Source organism: Pagrus major, chromosome 3, assembly GCF_040436345.1.
Source record: "Pagrus major chromosome 3, Pma_NU_1.0".
Classification (NCBI taxonomy): domain Eukaryota; kingdom Metazoa; phylum Chordata; class Actinopteri; order Spariformes; family Sparidae; genus Pagrus; species Pagrus major.
The window spans coordinates 8251118-8275232 of record NC_133217.1 but is presented as its reverse complement, the minus strand read 5'-3'; the positions used below and the strand labels follow the sequence as shown (position 1 = coordinate 8275232).

The following is a 24115-nucleotide window of genomic DNA, read 5'->3' as shown; positions in this document are numbered from 1 at the left end:
CGGACATAACTGACTAAATACTGTGTAGTGTTACCTTAGTAATGTAAGTTGACAGAATTACAGCAGCTGTGTTAGTTTCAATATTGCTTTAAGTTCTTCACATAGTTGAATATCGGTGGTCTTCCAAGCTGTCATCTGTTTTCCTTTTGTGTGTGTGTGTGTGTGTTTTTCCAAAGCTGTCACTACAGATGAACACTGATGCTGCTTGACAGTCATAGAAAGGGTGTGTGTGCGTGGACTGGACATAACCCTTGGGTGTATTCCCGGATAAAAATACTTTCTATGTCATGTTGGTGCCTGTATGCAGATTGTGGCAGATTGACAGACCCTCAGAAGCTGAGGAAAAAATGTGTCTTTAGGCAAATATCTCAGACAGGAAAAGTCAAAAGAAGTATTTTCCTTTGACACAAATATAAACACATACTATATATATATATATGTGTGTGTTTGTGTATATATATATATGTATATATGTGTGTGTGTATGTATGTATATATATATATATATATATATATATATATATATATATATATATATATATATATATATATATATATATATATATAAAATTGTGTAGCAGTGTTAGTCCTCAGCAGGAAGTTTAATTCCATGTGCATGTGTGTCCCTCAGCTCAGTGCCTCCATACCTTATCATTTGGCAGCGGTTTCATGATGGATGTGTCTCTGGCACTGTTGCCAGGCAGCAGAGGTAAGCCTAAGCTGTTCCTACATCCTTTAAGTTGTGAGCTGCATACACTCAGGCACGCAGACATTTTTCCTCTCATGTCATCCATCTCAATTTGCACCACTGCTTTAGTGCCTGTAACTGAATGTCATATTCAAAATGCTGGCCTGCCTTTGAAGTGTCTCATGTCATTTCGGCTCTCTAGTTTACATGCCTTTTCGTCTATTTGATGATGTTCTTCATCCTTCTCTTCCACCGCGCTGCCTCCATAAAGTCTAGTCCTACATGTAAATGTGTGCAACCTGCCGTTTGTGTGTTTCTCGCAGTTCCCATTCTGGCCTGTGGGGGTGATAACTCTCAGGTGCATCTGTATGTGCAGTCTGAAGGACAGGTGAGCTCAGATCAATACTCTCTCGGGGGAAGATCGTTTGTGTGTTCTGTGCCAAGTCTTTAATTTGAATTTCTAAAGTTTGAGGTCACCATTTTCACCTTTTTTTTTTTTAAACCACTCTACAACAGCTCCTGAAAGCCATGTCCCTGCAAGGACATGAAGACTGGGTTCGTGGAGTGACATGGGCTTCTTTAGGTGAGTGCTATTATTACTATCCAGGTATGCTTTCACATCGAACTTAACTCAAAGTTAGATATACATACAATATATATGTAGGTGGTGATCTGAAAAATGAAAGCAGAGAGCCCTGGTTAGATATTTCCAAATAGAAAATATCTACAAATTTTGGTCTTTCAGCTGCTCGCAAATCACCAGCATCTTCTCAAGACCAGTCAGATTTTTGGGGGTACCAGGGCTGAGATTTGAGGTGAGATTATTATTGATAGGTGGTGACAGTAGTAACGAAAACCAGGTTGGGTGTTGGGAAGCTAACAAAGCAAGCTAGCAAGACATTTTTGATCAGAATTATACATGTTTAGATTCTTAGAATTAAAAAGGGACTTGTTACCTCTGCGAAGGAGCTTGCATTTTCACCCCGGTCAGCGTGTTTGTCGGTTTGTTTGTTGGTTTGTCAGCATGATTACACAAAAACTACAGAACGGATCGCCACGAAAAACGATAGGTCTTGGCTTAGAATAGATCTCATTAACTTTTGCTGTGGATCCAGATAAGGGACGGATCCAGGAACTTTTTCTCACTTTCCTTAACATTACGAGATAGGATGTTCTTCAACATTTCGTTAGTTTCTCAGAGAATAATGCGTGGATTTTGATGGGAAAAATCCGGTCTATTTAGGCAGCTGGTATCTGAGTACAATTTGATGAATTAAAGGGGACTCTACTGAGGGTCGTTCTAGTTTTATTGTGTTAGTTTAATCAGAAAGGGATGTATCTTTTTTAGCTTGGAGTCAGTAAGAGTCACTATACTGTTGTTTTTTTCCTGCTAGAAGTAGCAGAAAAATTGATTTAGGTAAATAACATAAATTTAATTTATTACAAATGGAAGCTAAAGGACCAAACGTTTTGTCAAGAATGTTTTCCAATTGTATTGATTATAGCAATTTTGAAATTTGGTGCACCTGTTGTTTCTGATATGGTGATTTTTGTCCTCTGAAGTCTTAAAAGCATTTGTTTGTGGTCCGGATTATCTTAAGGATATAATATACAGGGTTTTCCTGTATTAAAATGTATAGAATCATACAAAAATAATCCCTCTCATCCTCACTTATGACCCACTAGAAGTATGTGGCGGTGTCTGTATCTGCAGAGATTCTGGCCTCTGCCTATATTTTCTTTATCTCATTAGTTTGATATGCTTGGGACATTTCTGGGTTTCAGTGATTCTGGGGAAAGATAGTTGATTGATGAGTCTCATTCCTAGGTCGTTAAATATTGACATTTGGGTTGGTGTTTGTAAACAGACTTTTGGAAGGTGTGTTTACAAACAGCAACCAGAAATCCTGTATAGTATGACTAAGCAAGCCTGCACAGCTGGAAAATATCAGACTTTGAAAGAGTCCGATAACGGGACTGACTGAATGCTGAGAGTTCGGAGGAGATTTGCAGTCACAACAAGTCAAAAGTGTATTTTGACCTTGATAAAGCACAAAGCAAGGAAGAGACAAATGTCTCTTTATAGAACATTAGATCATTATAAAATTTGCACTGGATACTGTCTGTTGAGCTTTTTAAACCAGTTATTCTGAGTCCTGCTTCACCAACCAGTGTGCTTTTCACAGTACTGTGATACCACATGTGCCACGTGTGGATCCAGTCCAGGCTCTACTAATTGTGTAACCCTCTTCAAGGGCACTTCATTACTGCACTGTTCTGCCTGTGTAAAAGCTATTTCATCTCCTCAACCAGCCCTCTCCACCAGTGTCTCCGTCCCACTCACAGTCTATGACCTACTCCACGCTGCCAAGCTACGAGCCAGCAAAGAGACGGAGAGAAGTTTGTTTATACCAAATATCCCCATAGGAATGACAAAAACCCCTCTACACTGTGATAGTAGTTAAATAAATCATTCTGTTCTTTTATGACTTGGCAGATGGCAAATTGCAGCACTAGAGGTGCAGTTTGTCATAGCTATCAAACACTGGGATTCAGAGCATGATGCTATATTCTAGTTCTGTGTGTCTATCTGTGTCCTATTTTGGAAATCACGATTTTCTTTCCATAGATTTTAGTAGTAGAATAAAATCACCACTATTATGAAACGTGTCTATCGCTGATTGTAAATTAAAGTTTTGCTGACCGGTGTGTAATGTGTGTAATTGTTTGCGCCAACAGGACATTCCTGGTACATTCAAGTGCACCATGTAAACTCAGAATTCTATATTCACAAGGCCATAAAGGTTGTTTTTGTTTTTTTCTCTTTCTCTTGGGCTTTAGTGTGCAACTTTGCGTCTTTGGAATACCTGTCTGGAGGAAATGTCCTCAACCCGCCTAGCCAGCGACTTCACATCATGTTATAACTTAATTATGATGGACAGTCAGCTGTCTGATCTCATCCCCACCAGGCTACAACATCATCTGATCTGATTCATATTTATTTTTAGGCTGTTATTAAGCAGACACAGAGTTCGAGCTTGTTCGTGGCTCACAAATTCGGTGGCTTTAGAACTGTTTATTTATCAGCTCTTGAATCAAAATTAGAGAGTGGCTGTAGTTTTTGCTTGCCATAAATGTCTGTTTGTTTTGAGATCTTGGCAGAAGGGTCTGAAAGCCGAAGATTCAGCCACCCTCTCCGCCCCACTCAATTTTGTACTCTTACCAAGGATGTTCAAAAATGTAATGAGTTAAGTTTACTTCATATGTTGCCTATGGGTAAATTCACAAATCTGCAAGTATCAAAAACAAAGCTCTATCAAAGAAAAACTAGTCACAAATGCAAGTAGTTTCAGCAGAGTTTCAGGCAAGTAGCAAAACAAATCATCATCGTCATCATCACATCATGACTGACTAACAATAATGGCCTCCCTCCCACCTCTCTCAGCATTCAGGAGGCCTGAGATGGTAACAACAGAGGAATTTTGATTATGTCTGTTTATCTTGGCAGAGGCAAAACTGGGCCAGTGGCCATTGGACTAAACCTGAAACGCATAATGTGACAGACGTGGGGGCACTCAGAGATAGTGGCGTGTGCTTTGTTTACCACCTGTCTGTCTATATTTGGCCTGTGCTCCTGCTGTCTTACTGGCCACGTCACAGTCAGCAGCATTCTTTTATAACGCCTTGATAGCGGTTCCAACAAAGGATTGAAGAAGACGGTCTGCTGGATGTGTAGATAAGCAACTATTTGCTAGCATGTTCACAATATAAAATGTGTAAGGTGATAATAAATCAATGTTTAGTTTGCTAAACTTCACTTTATTTGATAAGAACACGCTTTTATCAAAGCACCACACAGTGGATAGAAAATGTCTTTCACTCGGGAAGGTTTTCAGGTTGTCTCTCTCTGTGTCTCGTTCAGGTGGGGGGCTGTTATTAGCCAGCTGTTCACAGGACTGTCTCATCAGAGTGTGGAGGCTGTGTGCCAAGTCTGGGACAGACGCCGGCACAGAGGACGATCACACCATCATCAAAATGAAAGAGGACGTTTTTGAAGTGAAGGAGAGAGGTGAGCTGACGGTGCAGGCTTGATTATAAAAAGGGTGCTAATTAACCAAATGAAGAGACGTGCTTTTTGAAGATTTTTAATGGCAAATGGTGGTTACTGACCTTCATAAAATACTAATCGTGTGTATGTGTGTGCTTGTTTACCTTTTTAACACAAACTTAATTGATTTTCCTTGGAACCTTTGGAATTGCATGTAGTTGGCAACAAAAAGAAAGCAAAAAATCTCTACCTACCATTCCCTTTTTAATAGCCTAAAACTGGCATCTTGATAACAGTGTTCATCTGGTCTCTCTGTCTTCCTGCTACAGACGAGTCCTCAGTGTTTGCTGTGTCTCTCGAGACGGTCCTGGCGGGCCATGAGAACTGGGTCTATGGAGTCCACTGGCAGCCTCCTCTCTACAGAGGTACCTTGATAAAAAACTAGGGAAATGATTGGATTTTAATCACAAAATATGCAGATAATTGGCAGTAGATTCCTGCTAAAATGTCTTAGTAGTGTTTGTCACAATGTTTTCTTCTCAGAATTAGACAGAGTTGCCTCTAAACATTTCAATCACTTGTTCTTTTTTTCTACCGCCAGTGCAAGTAAACGCTTAGCTTGCACATCAGCTGTGAGACATTGTTTTTCCCACCCTTTGTCTTAAGATGCTATTGCTTACAAAAGGCAGAAGGAGACGGTGACACTTTCAAAGAAAAAGAAAAAAACGGGTGTGAAAAGTTAGTGGCTTAATTAGTTCTCAAGGGAAAGGCTGATGGATGTGCTAAGTCTTCTCTTTGAACTTTGGTTGCCTTAAAAATGTGTTACATCAAGATCACTTCACAGCCATCCGAGCGTTTGTGTACATCACACATTACACACACGTGTGTAGATACTTAAAGCAAAGCTGCACAATTATGCAGCAATTATGCAGAGGGCAAAGGTAGTCGCAGTTATTTTGTTCAAATCACATTTTCTGTCTTGATTATTTTTTTGATCATTACAAACAATATTTTTGCCATTATTAAGCATTAATTATAATAATTATAAAATGGCATGATACCATGCATACTGTGCATGAAAAATGCTCCCTGAGCTGATATCGCTGTGTTTTATGCTCAGGCCCGAGGGTTGATTGATATACATGACACAGAAAACAAAGAAGAGGATTATCTCACACTATATGGAGTATATTTAGTCAAATTTAAATTGAAACTAGCCAATGCTTTTTAATAGCTTGGCAGTCACTATGTTTTATTTATGATCAAAGTAGGATACTTTTTATTTTATTCATTCTCACAAACATGGGGAGGACTCAAGTAGGCCTGCATATAGCTCTGTATTTATACTCCATTTCACAGTAGGCCTACACATGCCAGTGGATATTTTCTTCATTCTACAAATGATCGGTTTTGTGTTAAGCTGGTTATAGCATCCCCCAATAAAAATAAAAAACTGCAAACACGTTTCTTTATTGTAGGCTAGTTATATAATTTCACAAATGGCCAAAAAATGGTAGTAATAATCTTGATAGGTGCATTTAATCTAATTTGTGCATTTGATCAGATTTTGTGGTCAGTGAGGGGGGCATTAATGGCTCTATTGACAGTAAAGCTGGCTTGTTTTTCTGACTGATCCCTAATCTTTGCTTTTTATTGTTAAAAATAGGATAATATTGAATCTGTATGCCGGTCTTGTGTGTGTTGTTAATTTTCACTTTGTCTCCCCCTGCAGGTGGTGAGCTGCAACAGCCTCTCAGTCTGCTCTCTGCCTCCATGGACAAAACCATGATCCTCTGGGCTCCTGAGGAGGGATCTGGAGTCTGGGTGGAGCAGGTAAGTGTTGTCTTGAATGCAGCTAGAGTGTATGCAGATCCACAGACCCTACAAACACACACATACACATGGTATGAATCACTCTTTGAAGGGAACACAGGGTTTGCCCAAACAACCACACACCAATTTCCCACTCTATTTCTGCCGGCTTCCCTTTCAGTAACTCTTGACATGATCCGGAGCTTGAGCCCTCCCCTAGTATTCTCTCTCTCCTGCTGTCAGTGCCCCTGTGTCGGTCTCCACTCTCCCTGACATTGAGGTGTCAGGAATAGAAGTGATAGACAGTGATGAAGAGGCGCGTAGCCCGGCGCACCACTGTGAGTTTAGACAAGCCGAGGTTGTCCTCCCCCATCTCCCCTTCTATCACTCACTCTCACTGAACCCCCTCTTTTACAGCCCATTCCCCAACACATCCGACAGGGGATGGAGAGGCTGGTGGAAGACCTGCCTGCTCCGCCTTTCTCCTTATTATTTTTTTCTTCTACGATCTGTCTTTCCATTTCACTCCTCACTCCCGCCTTCTGTCATTTTCTGTCCGCCACCTCCTCTTATTCCCCCACCGCTTGCCTCCCTTTCTCTTCCCCTGTCTCTCTCACATTATCTCTCCCTCCTGCTTTGCTTTCTCTCCCCCCTCCACCTCGTCTCTCTTAGCTCCCAACAGCTGCTGTTGTGCCAGAATGAGGCTAAATTTAACACAAGTGTGGATGGCGAAGAAAAAGCAGTTCTCTGCCCATCTGCCCCACAGCTTTTTTTTTTAATATAAATTCTCGAGTGGTTTAGGAGTACCTCAGATTACCTTTCCACGTAGCTGACAGAAACACGTACTCATGGGCACAGTTGCAGAAATATCAGACACAAACCACTGACAGAGACGTGCTCACATACACAAAATGTATCCCACAAATAATGAATAGACAAGCAAACATCCTGGCTCACCTCACCATGGCAGGCACCTTTGGTGTGATCACACTACGAGGTGGTGAGCAAGATTCAGCACTTGATCACTTACATTTTTGCGCCTTTGATCTAATTGTTCACATCCACAGCGACGAGCAACAAAGACCACAAAAAGGAGCAACCATGAAAGTCTTAGTTCTCTTCTCTGACAAAGGGGTTGATGATTAGGGCCTGAAGCCAGCACGGATGTCGCATATCCTTCTTCTTCTTCTACTTAGACAAAGGTGTTCAGTGTAAAAGACGAGCAGCAGTGGGTGTTTGAAATCAAGTCTTGTGTGGTCAAATCTCCCTCTACAGCTCAGGCCTTTCTTCTTGGTGCCAAAAATAAAAAAGAATAAACCCCCCTACCTGAAATAACCTTTTTGTTGAGTGTGTATGAGTCGCTCCTCTATTTCTGTTCCTTCCTGACCTGTTTTTTTTTTTTTTTTTTCCAAGCAAGACAGCCAAACCCTTTGAATTGATAGGTTCCCTGCCTACAAAGGAAGCTTAACCTCTGAAGCTCTGTCTCACACACAAACAACCACACACACAGATGCACACATGCAGCAAAGAAATGTCACTGAGTTAAACTGTTTTTGCATTTTCTTTCTATCTCTACACATTAGACAGAATTAAAGGCCTTTGGTCCTTTTTGAGTGTTTTCTTTAATCTGAAATCGCCTTTTTTCTACAGGATGTTAAAGTTTTTGGCAGAGCAGATTCCACAGCGCTAAATGACCGGCCATGTGTGTCTTAATTAGCCGATTTTTACAAAGAAGTGCTCCACTTCTTCACGCTGATTAGAGTAATTGGTGAGATTTAATGGAGAGCGGGGTTAGCAGTGGGGTGGATGGGGCCCACCACTGCGTAAAGCACATCTTACTAACGAGACACGCTGGTAATTAACATCTCAGACTGACCACAGTGGGCCACTACAAAGCCTGGAGGGATTGTCAGTTTGTGTGTTTGAGAAATAACCTATTTTCAGGCCTCAGCTTGTGTACTATTCTCAAGTTACACATGACCTTATGGCAAAATTAGTTAATATTTTTGAATATTGTATATGTGCATGTGGAGTAGGCTGTCTTTTAAAGAGTAACTCGCTTTCTGTGGTTGGATGTTTCACTGATAGGTGTGGTTTGGTCTGTTGAACCTGTAGCCACACCCAACAGTGAACTCTCCATCTTTTTTTTTTATTTTTACAATTCTGCTAAACGATTAGTTGTTTAAAGCTGCTCTGATCAATATTTTTACATGAACAATCAAATAAGTGTATTCTATGTTAAATGTGTTGCTTTTAATGACAAAGTACAGAGAATTATCACCTGATTCTGCAGAACCCCACTGGAGCTTTTTAGCGTATTTTAGCTTGTTGTTTTGGTTTTGGTTCACCGCTGTCAGTCATTTTTTAGACAGCTGTTTGCAGTAAAAATTTATTTTACATTTTGTATTTATTCACCCACTGTAAGCTACCTGCCCAGCACCAAATGGTAGACAGACAAAGTTAGCAACTAGCTGGGGAACGTAGTAGAGAATTTAGCAGCCAAAGAGCAAGGGGTTTTTTTTTTTCAAGAGTTGGTGGTGACCAAAAAAGAGCTCAAAAGAGAATAAATGTTGAATTCAGATTCCCCAAGTGGCCAAAAACACGATTTCAATTGATAGGTGAGTATATGTCTTTGTTGTGTTTACAGCTTGTTATGCTGCCAAAAACCACCAAAAGCAGGTTAAGTTTTTAGCTTGATATTCAGACTGAATTTCCAACAATGCTGTAGATTTTTGTTTCATTCCGCAGTTGCTGAAACGTTCAGAGATGTGCATAGCGATTCAGAGGTGTGAAGGCAAGCTTTTTTAAGAAAATGCTGAACATTTGCTCATTTTAATATAATGATTGTTTGCTTTTCTTGACTTGATATCATTATAAATTGAATATTTCGGCACAAAACAAGGATTTTAAACATAACATCTTGGGTTCTGCGGTATTTATTTTAGATTTTCTAGCTGAAACGATTGTCAACTGATTGAGACAAATCAACAGATTAATGATGAAAACCATCCTCATTAAAGTCTTTACTTTATGTTGTACATCTCAACAACAAAGAAATTGGAGGGAAGAAGCCTCAGTATGTCAGTCAGTATTTCGGCCTGAAAAGTTGATTCGAAAACCTGTCCTCCACACTGTATGGGTTTTCCCAGCAAGGCTAAGCCCATTCAGCACTCATCACCCACTTTCTCTCCTTCCAAGAATGATATATGCCTCCCCTTCTTTGCTGTCCTTGTTCCCTTCCTCCCCCACACCCCCGCTGGCCAGCGATAAGGCACGCCGTCCATCCATATTGTTCCCCCTCTCGTAAACAAGACAGATGACGGCTTTTTGCCTCTGTGAGTTTTTGCATGATTTACGGCGGGCTCTTGTGTGCAGAATTTTAAAATTAATCTGCTTAATGTTGCATCTCCTTCTCTCTCAATCTCACCATCTATGTTTCTACCTGACCGTCTCTCTGCCTCTGTCTGTCCCTCTCTCTCTCGGGATGGCTGCAGGAGCATGCCATTCAAAGCGAAGGCATGCCTTTATCGCTGTCATTAGTTCCGCTGTGTTTCAGCCTGCAGACAGGCGTTATTTTGAAGGTCATTGATGACCAGTGCAAGCTCCCTAAGAAGGCCGGATGATTGAGGACACCACTTTGCTGCCACATACAGTACACAGACATAGGGCAAGTGTGTGTATGCGCCCTTCAACGTGTTTGTTTAACATGTAATTAGTGCACAGTCTTGTGTGTTTCTCCTGCAGTTTGCCTCAGGTCACTGCTGCAGCTAAACGTGTCACTTTAAGAAAAGATAACAGGCTAAGTTGTACATATTTCCAGATTGTAATCACTCAAGTGTGAATTTAGCGCTTCTCATATTTCCTCACAGCCAATGTCTATATCATTTAAGGCCCAAGCTAATTAAAGATGGAGGAGATTTTATATATAAGTAGCCATACATGCTGCCGAGGGAGCAGCGTAGCGCTCTCTAGGGTTGTTTCAGCTGATATCGATTTGAATAGATCTGCCCTCTGGGCCCAGTTTACCTCCAAGGCCTCAGGACACGATAAAGCTTTTAATTGTTTGAATTCCTCAGGGCAGTGAGAAGCTGGCCTGGTCCACACTCTCAATACTCTCAAAGTCCTTGACTAAATAGTTTCTCTTTTGACTGTTTATGTGTTGAAGCATAAACTCACAGGAGAGAGTAGATACTAATGAATATTTCTGACGTGACTTTTACTGAAAGCTGTGAATATAAAAGTCTCTTTTATTGGGGATGAAGCTCGTTTTCGTCTTGTAAAAGCCTGAATATTGTCAGCTCAAGCTCTCTGTTGTTTAAAAAAGGGATTCCTGATTATTCAGATTTAAACATATTTCCATTAATGTCCGAATTGTTTCAAGTTATTTCTGTATAGTGCCATAATCCTTTATTGAATCCTTCCAGTTATGCAAGCAGCAAGATGAGATATTAATATAGTCTTGTTTTCTCTATTTGAATATGTAAATTCTGTTCTTTATGGATATTTATGTCACTGAAAGGATGAATGAATACAGGCTGTAATTCAGTTTTTACATTTTTGGAACCAATCAGAAGATTTTTACGTCACTTTATAGCTTAATATTTTTAATTTTTAGTTGTAATCAATTCATGTTTCCCCTGGTACACCTCTGTTTACTTTAAACACACCTGTTTTATTATTTAGATTTATTTTATTTTGTTCTCTGCTTCGCAAAAGAAACTAAAGAAACTTAAAGTGAGTTAGAATGACCTCTCTTTGTAATTGCTAACTGCATTTAAATCAAAATGGGCCTTCTGCCCCAGGTAGCGATTTGAATCCCCCAAACTCGATACAGAATTGTCTTGAATGACAAAAGCAGGGTGCTTGAGATTGGACAGGTGTTCACAATCTTAACGGAGCAATTTCTTATTTTCTAGCATTTTTCCTCGCTGAGAGGCAGTGATTATGGGTGTTTTTAAATTGGATTGGTTTTTCAGTAGAAGATCAGACCTGCTGAATGCTTCACTGTCTATATGATCTGCCCTGTGAACGTGAGGCAAGGGTCACAGCAGGCTCTCACCCAGATCCAATTTATGTAAATCCTTCTGTGTTGCCATTTTTCATGATTATTTGTTGAGCGTGTCATGCTGCGCTGAAATTGCATTCATTTTCTATTAGACAAATGTATTTTGTCAGAAAAAACAACACAGTTTATTCAAGTCTAATAAGTCCCATTTTGCATAATTTCTCATCTGACTTGTCAGCTTAATTTGCTTTTTTTTCCTTCTGTTTTTATCTGCCGTTATGGGAACTGTTAATAAGTCATAAAAGGAAGACTGAGGAGACATTTAAGAACTTTAACTTTTTCTCTTATATGTCTACTTCATGTATAAATCTGAGCCTGTAGCTTTACATGAATCTCACTAGGTATATGCTACATGTCTGAATGTCATATATGATGAACGGAGATGCTCATAACTCTGTCTCAGTCTCAGTCTACAGCAAATCAATGATTCTGACCCAGAAACTGAACACTCTTCACCCACCTGATGTCACATCTGAGTGTGTTGAAAATGAGTCGATGCTTCTGATCGGTAACGCCTCCACAACTTGTGTTTTTTTCCTGTCATACCAGGTTCGTGTAGGGGAGGTTGGTGGCAATACTCTGGGTTTCTATGGCTGCCAGATGAGTCCAGACGGCTCCATGATCGCGGCTCACGCTTTTCATGGGGCACTACATCTCTGGTGCAGAGACCAGAACAAAGAGGTTACTTTCAAATCAATATGATGCCAATTTTTGTAGCTTGTTAAGTTAGAAATATGCAAACTGTTTGTTTTTTTGCTGCAAGAAATGTACAAGTCTTTACTGAATACCTGGAATAGTAACTGTGCTTGAAGTGTTGTGCATTGCTACACTGTGAGAGAGACACTGATTAGTGTGATTAGTCACACCAAGTCTCCTGTCTGCCACTCAGTTTGACTGACTTTGCATGTGTCTTTGTTGGGTGTCCCTGTGAAAGGTTGGGGTCTGAAGTCACAACATATGTTCAGAGATAAACCATTTCAATTACGTCTGCTGTAAAGGTGAATTTTAACATTCAGCTCGAAACTGAAGGTGTTGATAACTAATTCAGATGCTTCAAAGGAGATCGACTTCTCAGACAGCAACACCTAAATTATAATCACCCACTCTCGTGTAGCTGCCAATCATAGTCAGCAGTTCTGGGGTTTTCCACGGTACAGCGAGTCAGAAGTTGAAAAGTTGTGAACTGACCACTGCAATACCTTCTGACCAGGGACTGTGGAGGCCTGGGGTTGTGATATCAGGCCACTTTAACGCAGTCCAGGACCTGAGCTGGGATCCCGAGGGTGAGTTCATCGTCAGCGTGGGCTCAGACCAGACCACCAGACTCTTCACTCCATGGAGGAAACAAGATGCCAAACAGGTAAAACAGGCTGAGAATCATTGATTATGTGCTGAAGCAGAAGACTCCATAAAGAGGCAGTTCTGTCTGCTCGTGAACACGCAGAGAGCAGAATCCTCCTGGTGACTTAGAGAGCGATGCGATGAGACGATATAGAAAACAAGTTTCACACGTTGACATAAGGATTTAGGCTTCTTTATTTCTTCTCGTCTCCTGTAAGCAATGAGTACTTGGTATACTTCTTTCATTTTAACACCAGCCAGTTGCATTAACCTTTGTGGGATATGTTCTGTATCTAATACATTTTCTACTTTCTGTGGTTTGCTTAAAAAATGTGAAGGCTGTGTCTCTGATTGAACTTCAGGAGGCTGTGAAAAGTTTCTTGAATTGATCATATATTTTTGAAGGAAGGAATCAAGACTTAAGTTACAAGGACTGATTGAGCAGCACAGCAAGAAACTCTTCACCCACATTCAGTGGGTTTTTCCAAAACCATGATTGTCAGTGGGTAAATCATGGTTACAGTCTTCTTTACATGACACAACGTCAAGATGCCAGTTTGCCAAAGGAAATTTGGTCGTTGTGGTCCATCTTCTCTCGTGAGAACATTTAGCATCTTAAGCCGGAGGTGTTTGATATGAACAAGAGTTTCATTGTTGTATTCGGCTTGGTTACAGACGCCTGCATGTAGAGGCCAAGAAAGCCAGTTCATACAACATCAGAAGGTCTATTGAAACGCTGGTACTTCCCCATGACAACCACATACAGCTGGTTGGCATCCTCATGACCAGAACTGCATCTTTATGATTATCTCTCTTTCTTTTTCCTTCTGCAGGAGACCTGGCACGAAATCTCTAGGCCACAGATCCATGGATACGACATGCAGTGTCTGGCGATGGTCGGAAGGTTTCAGTTTGTGTCTGGAGCCGACGAGAAGGTCCTGCGAGTATTTCAAGCGCCACGGAATTTTGTGGAGAACTTTGCAAACATCTCAGGGACCTCAAGAGAAAAGCTGCTGACATCTAGTGTGAGTGCCAAATTATATGAAAGGAGCTCTATTCTGCTTTTTCATTTTGTTTATACCTTTCCTTCAGTGTTTTATATAGATTCTTATGCACGGTAAGTGGCACTGCCTGAGGCGTGTGTGAGCTGACCAATCAGAGCAGACTGGGTATTAGGGAGGGGGGAGGCCTTAAAGAGACAAGAAACTAAACAGAGCATTTTGGACGGAGGGGGAATACAGTGCTGCACTGGACAGTATGAGAAAAATATGTGGTTTTTGAGCATTAAAACATGTACGTATGTACATGTATGTACACAAAAATGAGCTTCTTTTAATATCTATGATTATATTTTTTAAAATTAACTCTAGAGCCACATGTCCCTATGTCCAAAGATCGAATCTCACCAAAACTTTCTTTGTAGTTTCTCTTTTAGTTTGTTTTCCAGCTGTAAAATGTGCTGACTGGGCTGCCCCCACTCTCACATGGTTATTGATGTCTGTGTCTCTGTTGGTTCATTTATCTGCTCGTTGCCAGGACTCTGCCAACCTTCCAGAAGGAGCCAGCACACCTGCCTTGGGTCTGTCCAACAAGGCCGTATTTCAAGGTAAAATACTTGCTCAGCTCTGCATGTGAGTGTTTCAGCGCCGAGGGTCGAGCCAAGTTTTGTCTGATAATCAATTTTCATGAGCTCATTGCAGCAGTTCGAGAGAGCCTTTATTAAATTTTGGGTGTGTTTAACATTTAAGTTGTTTTATATTCAAATAGTCTTATATATTTATATGAATGTCATTTTAATTTTCAGGTGACCTTGTCCCAAAAACCAATGGAGAAGAGGGGCAATTCAACAGTATATCTGATCAATATCAGGAGTCTTACTTCCACCCGCTCATCATGACTGGTAATGTCAACCTATTTTCTGACATAAAACCGTCATTTCTAAAATGTAGTGGTTCATCTAAGTAAACCCTTATTCAATTTCAGCCTCCTTGATGAATACGTTTGGAGCCGAAATGCATCCCCGTCTCCTCCACAGCCTGATTTATATTCCTCGTTGCAACCCTCTCAGTAGCCTCAGTACACATTTAAGAGTTCCTGTCTGCCTGTCGCTTGCTGTTCTTATAAGAGACAATGATATGCTGCCAGACGGACAGTTAGTTATTACAGCTCTACTCCCACAGTGCCCGAGATCTGCTGGAGGCCAATGGTATTACAGCAGGAGAGGGGATGAGAGGAAAGGAGGATGGGTACATGTAGAGGGTGCACAGAAGAAGAGCAGTTTAGAAACAAAGGCAAAAATAGAGAAAGTAATTGTCGGAAATGCGCAGAAGGGAAATGGATGAGAGTGGAATGAAGAAAGCGTAGCATGGTGCTTTAAAACCCCTGGGCGAGAGGGGTGTCAAGGGCTGTCATCAGCATGATTGAAGGCACTCCTTAATCTGCAATGCTAATTAGAAGCAGGCTTATGTGATTGCAAAGTTTAAGTATCGATGACCCCGGGCTATGCAGGGAGCAACCAAGTGCGGAGACTGTTGTTAACAACGCATTTTCACTCGTCTGATTTGCTTCCGCAGGCAGGGAGACAAATGAATAACTCGGCAAAACGAGAAGATGACCAATAAAAAAAGAACACGCGCGGTGTAGCTTTCAATTACATGCAACACGAAGGCACCGCCGGCTTGTGCAGAAGCCTGCGGTGAGAGGGAGCGGATTGGCGACCGGCTAGATTTGATCCCCCTCAAAGCCAGCAGCCGTTAAGAGTCGGAGATAAAGTTGCAGTTGTTTCAAAATAGCTTTTTTTTTTTTTTTTGGAGAGGGGTAAAGCGGCAATTTGCAAGGCTGAGGGTTTTTACGCAAGCTAAATGCTAAAAGAGGCCGTGTGTGAATGTGAGAAAACATTGTCTGCGGGCGATCAGTCGTGTTCTCAGTCTGCCATGTAGCTTATAGTTCACTCTCTTCACTGTCTTTTTTTCCCTCTTTAAGTCACACACACACGCAGGCACTCATTCAGTACCATATCCGTCGCTCTTTGGGTTAACAGTACAGGGATTTAAAGGAGAGAAGTGATAATAGCCACGTGGGTGTAATCCTCATTTAGTAAATTAGAAACTGGTCGTACTTGAATTTTAAAACAGTTTCAGGGCCTTGCAAGTGACAGTTATGTAAGGATTTTGAAGTCTGTGTGTAACTCTACGTCCGTTGTGTGTATGTGTAGAGCCCCCACCAGAGGATCATCTTCTCCAGAATACACTGTGGCCTGAGGTCCAGAAACTGTGAGTATCCAAATGTCTCTCTGCTAACAGCGTGTCCAAACCCTCTCAGCCTGTCTTTAGTTTCAGTTACTTGCTGGTACAAACAATATCCAGAGTCCTCAGACGACATACAATCACAATTTCCACCATATATTTCCATTTTATGTACTTCCGCTCCATTTAAAGACATCAGAGTTTCCATAATCTGCTCTTAATGAAGCAACATCTCCAGATGGAGTTGTGTGTGTTTGGTTTTGCCCAAAGGGGTTATTGCATCTGCAAATGATGGACTTCCCAAAGCTCTTGGTTGTCTCTCTCCCTGCATTCAGCAGCCAATCAGGATCCAGCGTCCTGCCATCCCATGAGCCTCTTTTCCAGGCTGAATATATTGCCTCCATTTGTGGCCAATGTTAAATCCATTTACCTGTCAATCCGCCGTAAACATGACGTATAGCGTGGCCGTTTATTCGAGGTGTGGGCATTGTGTGTGTTGAAAAGCATTTTTCTACCTCCATTTGGCTTTGACTCACCTTTTGAATCATTTAGTGCATAATAGAAACATTAAGATGAGTAAGTGGTCAAATTATTTTCGTGGCATAAATAATGCTCTCACCATCGTGGCCAAATTGCTGCAGCGTTTGAAAGCGTCACTGCCGGGGAGTAGTTTCTCTCCACTGAGTTTGCAGGCTTTCACTTTAAAACAACCAGGTGATAGTCAGCAAGCTACAAAGTAATTAGGCTGTGAGTGATTAGCTGTGGCCGTCATCATTGTTCGTCTCTGTCGGCGGGAGAAGAACCAGTCATTGCAGATCAGTATTTTAATTTCACACTCTGTCTGCTTATTTACCTGTCAACGAGCAGCGATGGCTCGAGCCTCGGAGCTTGTCAGGGTGACACTTTGGAATAACAGAACACTTCATTTACTGTCAGACTGAAAGCGCTGTCTTTTGTTGTCGTCTTCTTTCACCTGTCTGTCTCTCAGATCCCTGTCTGTCCTTCCACTTGTTCAGTTCGGCTGTTATCTTGAATCCTGAATGTCTGTATGATTGTCCTTGTTTGTCTCCTGCAGGTACGGCCACGGCTTTGAGATGTTCTGTCTCGCGTCAGACAGCGCCAGGACGGTGGTCGCCTCTGCATGCAAGGTCAGTGTGATACGATCGAGGCAAGAGACCGCACCCCTCAATTAAAATAATTAATCGTGATTAATCGCATGATTGTCCATAGTTAACTCGCGATTAACCGCAAATTATTAGCTATCACTGTTTAAAGTTTGTCTTATGCAGAGTTGTCCAGGTTGCTCCTTTTTAAATGCAGTGTGTTCTGCCTTTGACGAGGGGGGAGGAGGGCTCTCTGAATCAGCTGTCTGCTTGGCCAGCAAGTGGTATTTGAGACTCGATGTACTATGAGTGGAAACGCAGGCCACATCGACAGTAATTGCAAATAACTTTGTTCTTGTCAAGAGAACCATCTGGCAGGGCTTTGAAGCTGAATTTGCCATTCAAAAGACCCTTTTCTTTAACCATTTCTGCTCAAGGAGGTTTGTTTCTGCTTGTCATCCACAATTGCCGCATCACTTCCTGATTTCACAAACTATGGAGCGGGCCGAGGGTCATAATGTGCGTGCGTTAATCGCACATCGTTAACTGCTGTTAACCGTAGCTGTCATTAGCTAGTTAGCTAGGCTAGTCGTGTAGCTAGCTAGCTCCTATTGGCTGACTCTGCCCGGACAAGGAGCTTGTTTACTATAAGACTATCACCTCATGAGGCAGTTTTGTAGTTCCAAAGTGCTCTACAGAAAAAAGAAAAGGCAAAGAGGGAGGAAGAAAAGATAGAGAAGACAGTAAAATAAGGATAAATTAGTGTATAAATCAAGAAAAAGACATTTCTTTTTATATCTAAGCTAATCTAAACTTTCTTTCCAGGCATCTAAAGCCGAGCATGCAGCCCTCCTGCTGTGGAGTACAGCCACATGGCGTCAGCTGCAGGTGCTTCCTTGCCACACCCTCACCGTCACCCAGATGGCCTTCTCTCCCAATGCTCGACTCCTATTGGCCGTTTCACGTGACCGCACGTGGTCTTTATGGAGACGGGACCTGCCTACACCTGAAAGTCCCGGTGAGAAAGGGGGAAGGAGTTGTCCACCTTAAAGGACTGAGTTATTTCAGGAATTTGGTTTGGAATGCAGTACAGCTCATTATGAGGTAATAGTTCTTCATGATGCTTTGCGAATAAATTTAGCTTAATTAAAAATGCGTTTGAATGAATTTCAAGACAAAGAGACAATATTGGAGCCTTGCTGGCAGACAACACCAGCTCCACTAATTCAAATTAATTAAAATAAGGTAAACCCACTGAGCAGATTTGTTCCAAGTCAAGCTGGCCTGATTGGAAGGACTCCCTTAATTAATACTGTGAAGAGCCAAACAAGTGATGCGTTGACTGAAAGTAGTCCAAAAAGGAGCTAATAAAGGAAAGATTATTTATTTATTTAATTCAAAATTTAACCACATTTTCTCTGCATATTTGTGTAAATTGACCACAATTCCCTTTTAGCAAACGTATTATCTTAATTGTAGGTGATACTTTGGATCACAAAGTTTTTAAATGGGTTACGAGGGCTTTCAGACGGACACTATGCAGAATATAACAGACAGCGCCCTGTAGTTCAACCTCATTTATTGCCGGAGGGCTTGTCAATATAGCAAAGTTGCAAGAGATTGCAGTAGCTCAAATCTGTAAAACATGCATATCATATCAGGATCAAGATGAAGAAGAAAATTCAACACTGTAAACAAATTTCTAGAGTTGCGCAACCCCTTTTTGAAGAATTATAGACACCAGGGTCGAGCGGTGGACACACCAACATCAATACAGTTTGTTGTCTTTCGCCATGTTGCAAACAGGAGCACCTGACACAAATTTTTATTTACATTATATAACATGGAGCAGCCAGTCATCTCCTTGTCCTTTTTTCTACAAGAAACAACTCTTTTTGTTTGTAATCACTGTCGATACATCTTCTTTTTCTGCACTTGTCATTATGGTGCAAGTTTCTCTGTATTATATAATTTCTATAATGCACGTCCTCTACCAGCAGAAGAAACATTAATCCCCATTCGGATTTGCTGAGACAGAGACACCATTCACCCTATCGCAAGACACTGTACCATCAACATGATTTTGAAGCTGTTATTTGCTTTTATCATGCTTTTGCAGGAAGGCATAAAGATTGAGTAAATCCTTGTCTCTGATTGGCTGTACCTACTCTGAACATAATGTAATTAATCATGTTTTCACTTGAGAGCAACTCTTAAAGTTGTTTAGCTTTAAGTACCTTGAGGAATGTGTGTTATTCTTTTTCTTTTTCACTCTTCAAAGCAATTGTAAGTGTAACACTTGATCATTATAGGCCCAGATGTGAGCTATCTTCATTAAACACTGGTTTTCGGTCACTGTCATCATATAAAAACAGTTATAAACCTCCCGGAGCGAGATGGATCAAATAAGAAGTGATATGGGGTCAGTACTTCTGTCGAGCCAATCTGTGCTTCCCTGCTCTCTGTTCACCTCCTGCAGGCCCTCTGTTGTAAACAAGCGCCTGCTCCTAGAGAGTTTGTTTATATGAGAGAATCTCAGACAAATAACCCGATCCTGCATCCAAGGTGAGCAGAACACGACGTTTAAGCCCAGAGGATTACCTCCCCACCTGGCCCTGGTAATGCACCTCGTGGCTCTTTTGGCAGCTCAGGACGGTCTTAATGGGCGCTGACAGAGGCTAACCAGTCCTGCTCTCTGCTGTTTGCCTGTAGAGTGGACCGCACAGAGGCAGGGATGGTGTTTGTGAGGGAGGAGAGGACGGGAGACAGAGGGGGGGGGGCATCCCGTCTGTTCTGGTTGGCTGCTGAATCACTCAAGGTGATTGTGAAGAACACACACACACACACACAGTCTCACAGACCAGACAGGGGAAGGTTAAACGAAGTCAGAGCTGATCAAACAAACTGACTCCCTCTGTTCTCACCTCCTCTGTGTCTCCTACCTGTTGAGTCTCACCACCCTTCCTCTTCCACCTCCCTCGTCTTCTTCCTCTTGGGTCAGGCAGCCAGACATCTTCATTAAGGAGACACTGTTACCTTCCTCTCTGTCTAATCTTTGTAAACCCATTTCAAATGCTGCTCTTTTATTTCTCTCACATATTTTACTTGCGTGTCCCCTCGCCTCCTCTCTCTTTGACTTTATCCGTTGTCTACGTCGAGCCCCCCCCCCCCCCGGTCCTCAGATGAGAGTGTTAATGGCGGGAGGTGAAACACCTGTCCGTCCCAAACAACACACCCTCAATTACGCGAGTGTGTGGGCAGAGATGTGTGTGTTGTGAGCACATAAACACGACACGGTGGTTAACTCAGACTTCTGCGGCGACACTGTGGTTTTTAAGGCTGTGTTTGTACATGCCGGCTCGCTGTGTGTGGAGAGCAGCACTGCCATGGACGCGCAGACAGGCGGCTGCCAGCAGCATACAAACAAGCTCTCCAGGGAAAACCAATCTGGGGTCTGAAATGACTTAGGCTGGGGAAATAAACACCAGCAGGTCATAAAGCAAAACTGACTGAAATGGAAGGCTGGAATGAGGTTCTCTGTCTTGTTTGGTTGTTTATTTGTCGCTCTGGAGAGACTTTGTCGCTACAGAGCAGCGAGGTGAGGAGCTACACATGCTTCAGTAATCAGGACACAAAGTTCTGACGACCTGCTCATGAGTCATCTAAGAGAAAGTGTCAGCGTGTTGTTCCCTAGATGAAATGTGACAAAAAACATGTAGTGTTGGGATTTCTCAGTAGTTTGAGTTTGAATTCAATCTTCATATCATCTCTGTACTTGTGTTTGTTGTGTCCATGCAGAGCCCCAGTTCTCTCTGCACGCACACACGGCGAAGGACACGGCCGTACACAGCCGAATCATCTGGTCATGTGACTGGAGCCCAGACAGCAAATACTTTGTGACATCCAGTCGGGACAAGAAGGTGATTTTCAGATACTGACTGATTTTCTTTTTCAAAAACGTACATGTCTCTGCCTTTTTAAGATGATAAAGTGATGGTTTATTTAAAAAATAAAGTTTTTTGTGTGTTTGTGTGTGTTCTCCAGGTGATAGTGTGGGGTCCGTGCAGATTCGAGGACTCTGGAGACTCTGTTCCTCCTCCTGAGATTAAACCATGTTCTTCTGTCTTGGATGTTGGCGACTCTGCTACCGCTGTGGCTTTCTGCCCTGCACTCTGTTGTGATAACAGGTTTTTATTTTTCTATTATGGACAACTTTATAAACAAGCTGCACCTTACTGACCAACCAAGATAAAATCAATGTTTCGACAACTGAATCCAGCTGAAACTCTGAGCTATTTTATGTAGATGGTATTTTATTTGGGCTGTGGCAAAACCCCAAATAACTGATAAGCTGGCTGCTAAAGAAAAAAGTTCACCAGTCGGTCGTTTTCAGTTTTTTACTCACCCCCTAGCTGAAAGGTAGGGTGAAGTTTTGTAGTCCACAAAACATTTCTGGAGCTTCACAGTAAAACAGTGTTGCAGTGTTCTCCTTTTCAACTAAAGTAGATGGAGACTTGTTTTAAAACAACTAAGAAAACATAAAATGGCTTCATACAGCTCATCTGTTGTAATCCAACTCTCCAGAAGCCCCAAGATCCCAAATTGATTTTGAAAAGATAGGTTGAGGAGATGAGTTAATGACTAATGGCTCACTGCAACCAAATGAAACCAAATACATGAATTATCTCCGCGGGCACTAATAGAAGTGCTTCTTATTTTGTTCATAGAATATTCTGCTTTAACAAGTCTACATGTATTGACAAGTATGAAGTCGTTTTAAGGCACAAGGAAGCACAGAAGAAGTTAGCAGCTATGAATCAGTATAGTCGGAAGTGTTAGAAGGGAACTATGGAAATGAAGAGGCAATGAATCAATACTGAATATATCATTGTGTTGACACGATGCAGAAGTCTGACCTCAGCTTCACATTTAATATGAGAATACTCCATACAACTACAATGCACCAATATGACTTGTGTCATAGTGGGCTGCTTGATCGTCTTGATATACGTGCAGATTTATCTGTCAGTGTGGAGCTTAAGTGCTGGATTCAGATGAAACATTTAAATCCTGTGATTTAATTTGGTTAAAGTATCTGAAATATGTAGTAGAACAGAGCTTTTGCACATTTTCAGTTTTGTCTCCAGGCTGTATATCAATATAGTCAATGAAGGTGTGATCTTCTGTAATGCAGACATGGATATGTGTGTGTGTGTTGGTGCCTTCCTCAGCTACCTGCTTGCAGTGGGCCTGGAGAGCGGCAGGATCTTGCTGTACAGGTGGAGTCCTGGCCAGGAGCCCGCTGGAGGACACGACTGGAGCTGCTGTGGACAAACTGACTTCTCGTATCCTTTGCAACAGACAAACACTCGGTTCATCTGAAGTTCCTGGTGCAACTTTGAAAGGCCTCCAATGGCCACTGGCAGTAAATGAAAATGACAATGTGTCACAGTAGCAGGGCTTCAGTGGTTCAGGGCTGGTGTGTGTTGTGGAGAAAAAGGCAGCAGGCTGCTGGATACGAATGGCTGTGCTCCTTAGAAAAGTGGAGAAGGCATCGACAGGCACTTGTGTGTATTCCTCTGTGTTGTTGCCTGTATGAGTGTGTGAGTCATCGTCTGTAGAGCTCAGGAAGGGAAGTGAAGACAGGTATCTTTACTGTGTCTTTGTGTCACAAGGCTTCTGCTGCTCAGACTTCAGTGCTGCTCACAACCACAGTTTCTGTCTGTTTAGCAACATTCAAATCAAGTTGGTACATATTTTTCACCTCCCTAATGTGTGTTTCTAATAATCCAAAGATCAGGTGAGAGAAGTTTGGAATTATCTATTTGTACATGTTTTTTTGTTTTTTTCATGTATTTGTCTGATGCCTTCCAAGCAGTATCCTGTTGTTTCCCTTCATCACACATGCTTTCGCAGACAAAGCCACTCTTTGGCGGTCAAGAGGCTTCGCTGGAGGCCCAGGACTGGCCGAGTAGGTCGAGTGAACAACAAGGATGGACAGCCTGACGGAGAGAGTGAAGTCGAGGAAGAGAGCTCCTGGGTCCAGCTTGCCAGTGCCAGCGCCGACCACTCTGTCAAAATCTTCAACATCAACAAACTGGCTCTTTAGCACCACCAACAGTGACACTATTATGTCTCTTCCTCGCAGAGAGACACTCGGACTTAGGGCCACAGGCCTGACTGTGGCACCAAGGCCACAGCTGCTCGCTGGCAAGCCATTCACTCCCTGTGACAGCCAGTTAAGTCATGGGTCAGTCGCAGGACGAGCCCACAGCACACATACCCCGCAGTCTGTCTGCACATAGCTGAACGAATTTGATGGGTGGAAGCAAGATGGTGAAAACACCATGACACAAGGGTGGTATTTTGCTTCAACACTTCAAAGTGTTTTAGATTCAGAGAAGATGACACTGTTGGATATCTTTGCAGATCACATATTTACGCTCTTTATCCGAGTTAACATTTACACGATGAACGGATGCTTTTCAGTAATAAATCAAGGAAGTGATCTGGTCATTATGATAATGCTATTGTAAGGATGTCATTTATAACGCAGTCATACGGTGTTTATTTGTTTAATTGAAAATGAATAAAAAATTTTGTATATACAAAATTTGACTGTGTCTGTTCCCTCTCATGAAGTTATGAATGTATTTTATGTATTTTTCTTCACTGGTTTCCATTTGTTTCTGAATGAAAATCAATCCTCAGACCTTGGAAGCTTGCATGAGCAGGACCTGTTACTATACCCACCCAACTGTATTACCACTCAGAAGGAAGCATGCATTTACTCTAGCTAACGTTACAGCTCAGG

The 24115-nt window shown here is 41.9% G+C and overlaps 1 protein-coding gene across 1 annotated transcript in view; it reads left to right on the top strand.

Annotated features, from left to right (window-relative positions):
• Positions 1-23904, top strand: part of elp2 (elongator acetyltransferase complex subunit 2) — a 34192-nt gene extending 10288 nt beyond the window's left edge. Inside the window, exons 5-22 of the mRNA XM_073463518.1 lie at positions 631-708; positions 1011-1075; positions 1204-1270; positions 4610-4756; positions 5065-5160; positions 6468-6568; positions 12162-12293; positions 12823-12972; positions 13787-13978; positions 14490-14559; positions 14758-14853; positions 16168-16225; positions 17274-17346; positions 18127-18319; positions 21100-21221; positions 21346-21488; positions 22533-22646; positions 23218-23904. Of these exons, the coding sequence (XP_073319619.1) occupies positions 631-708; positions 1011-1075; positions 1204-1270; positions 4610-4756; positions 5065-5160; positions 6468-6568; positions 12162-12293; positions 12823-12972; positions 13787-13978; positions 14490-14559; positions 14758-14853; positions 16168-16225; positions 17274-17346; positions 18127-18319; positions 21100-21221; positions 21346-21488; positions 22533-22646; positions 23218-23410 (2090 nt within the window). The 3' untranslated portion in view covers positions 23411-23904. The remainder of the gene's footprint in view (positions 1-630; positions 709-1010; positions 1076-1203; positions 1271-4609; positions 4757-5064; positions 5161-6467; positions 6569-12161; positions 12294-12822; positions 12973-13786; positions 13979-14489; positions 14560-14757; positions 14854-16167; positions 16226-17273; positions 17347-18126; positions 18320-21099; positions 21222-21345; positions 21489-22532; positions 22647-23217) is intronic.
• Positions 23905-24115: the final 211 nt, after the last annotated feature.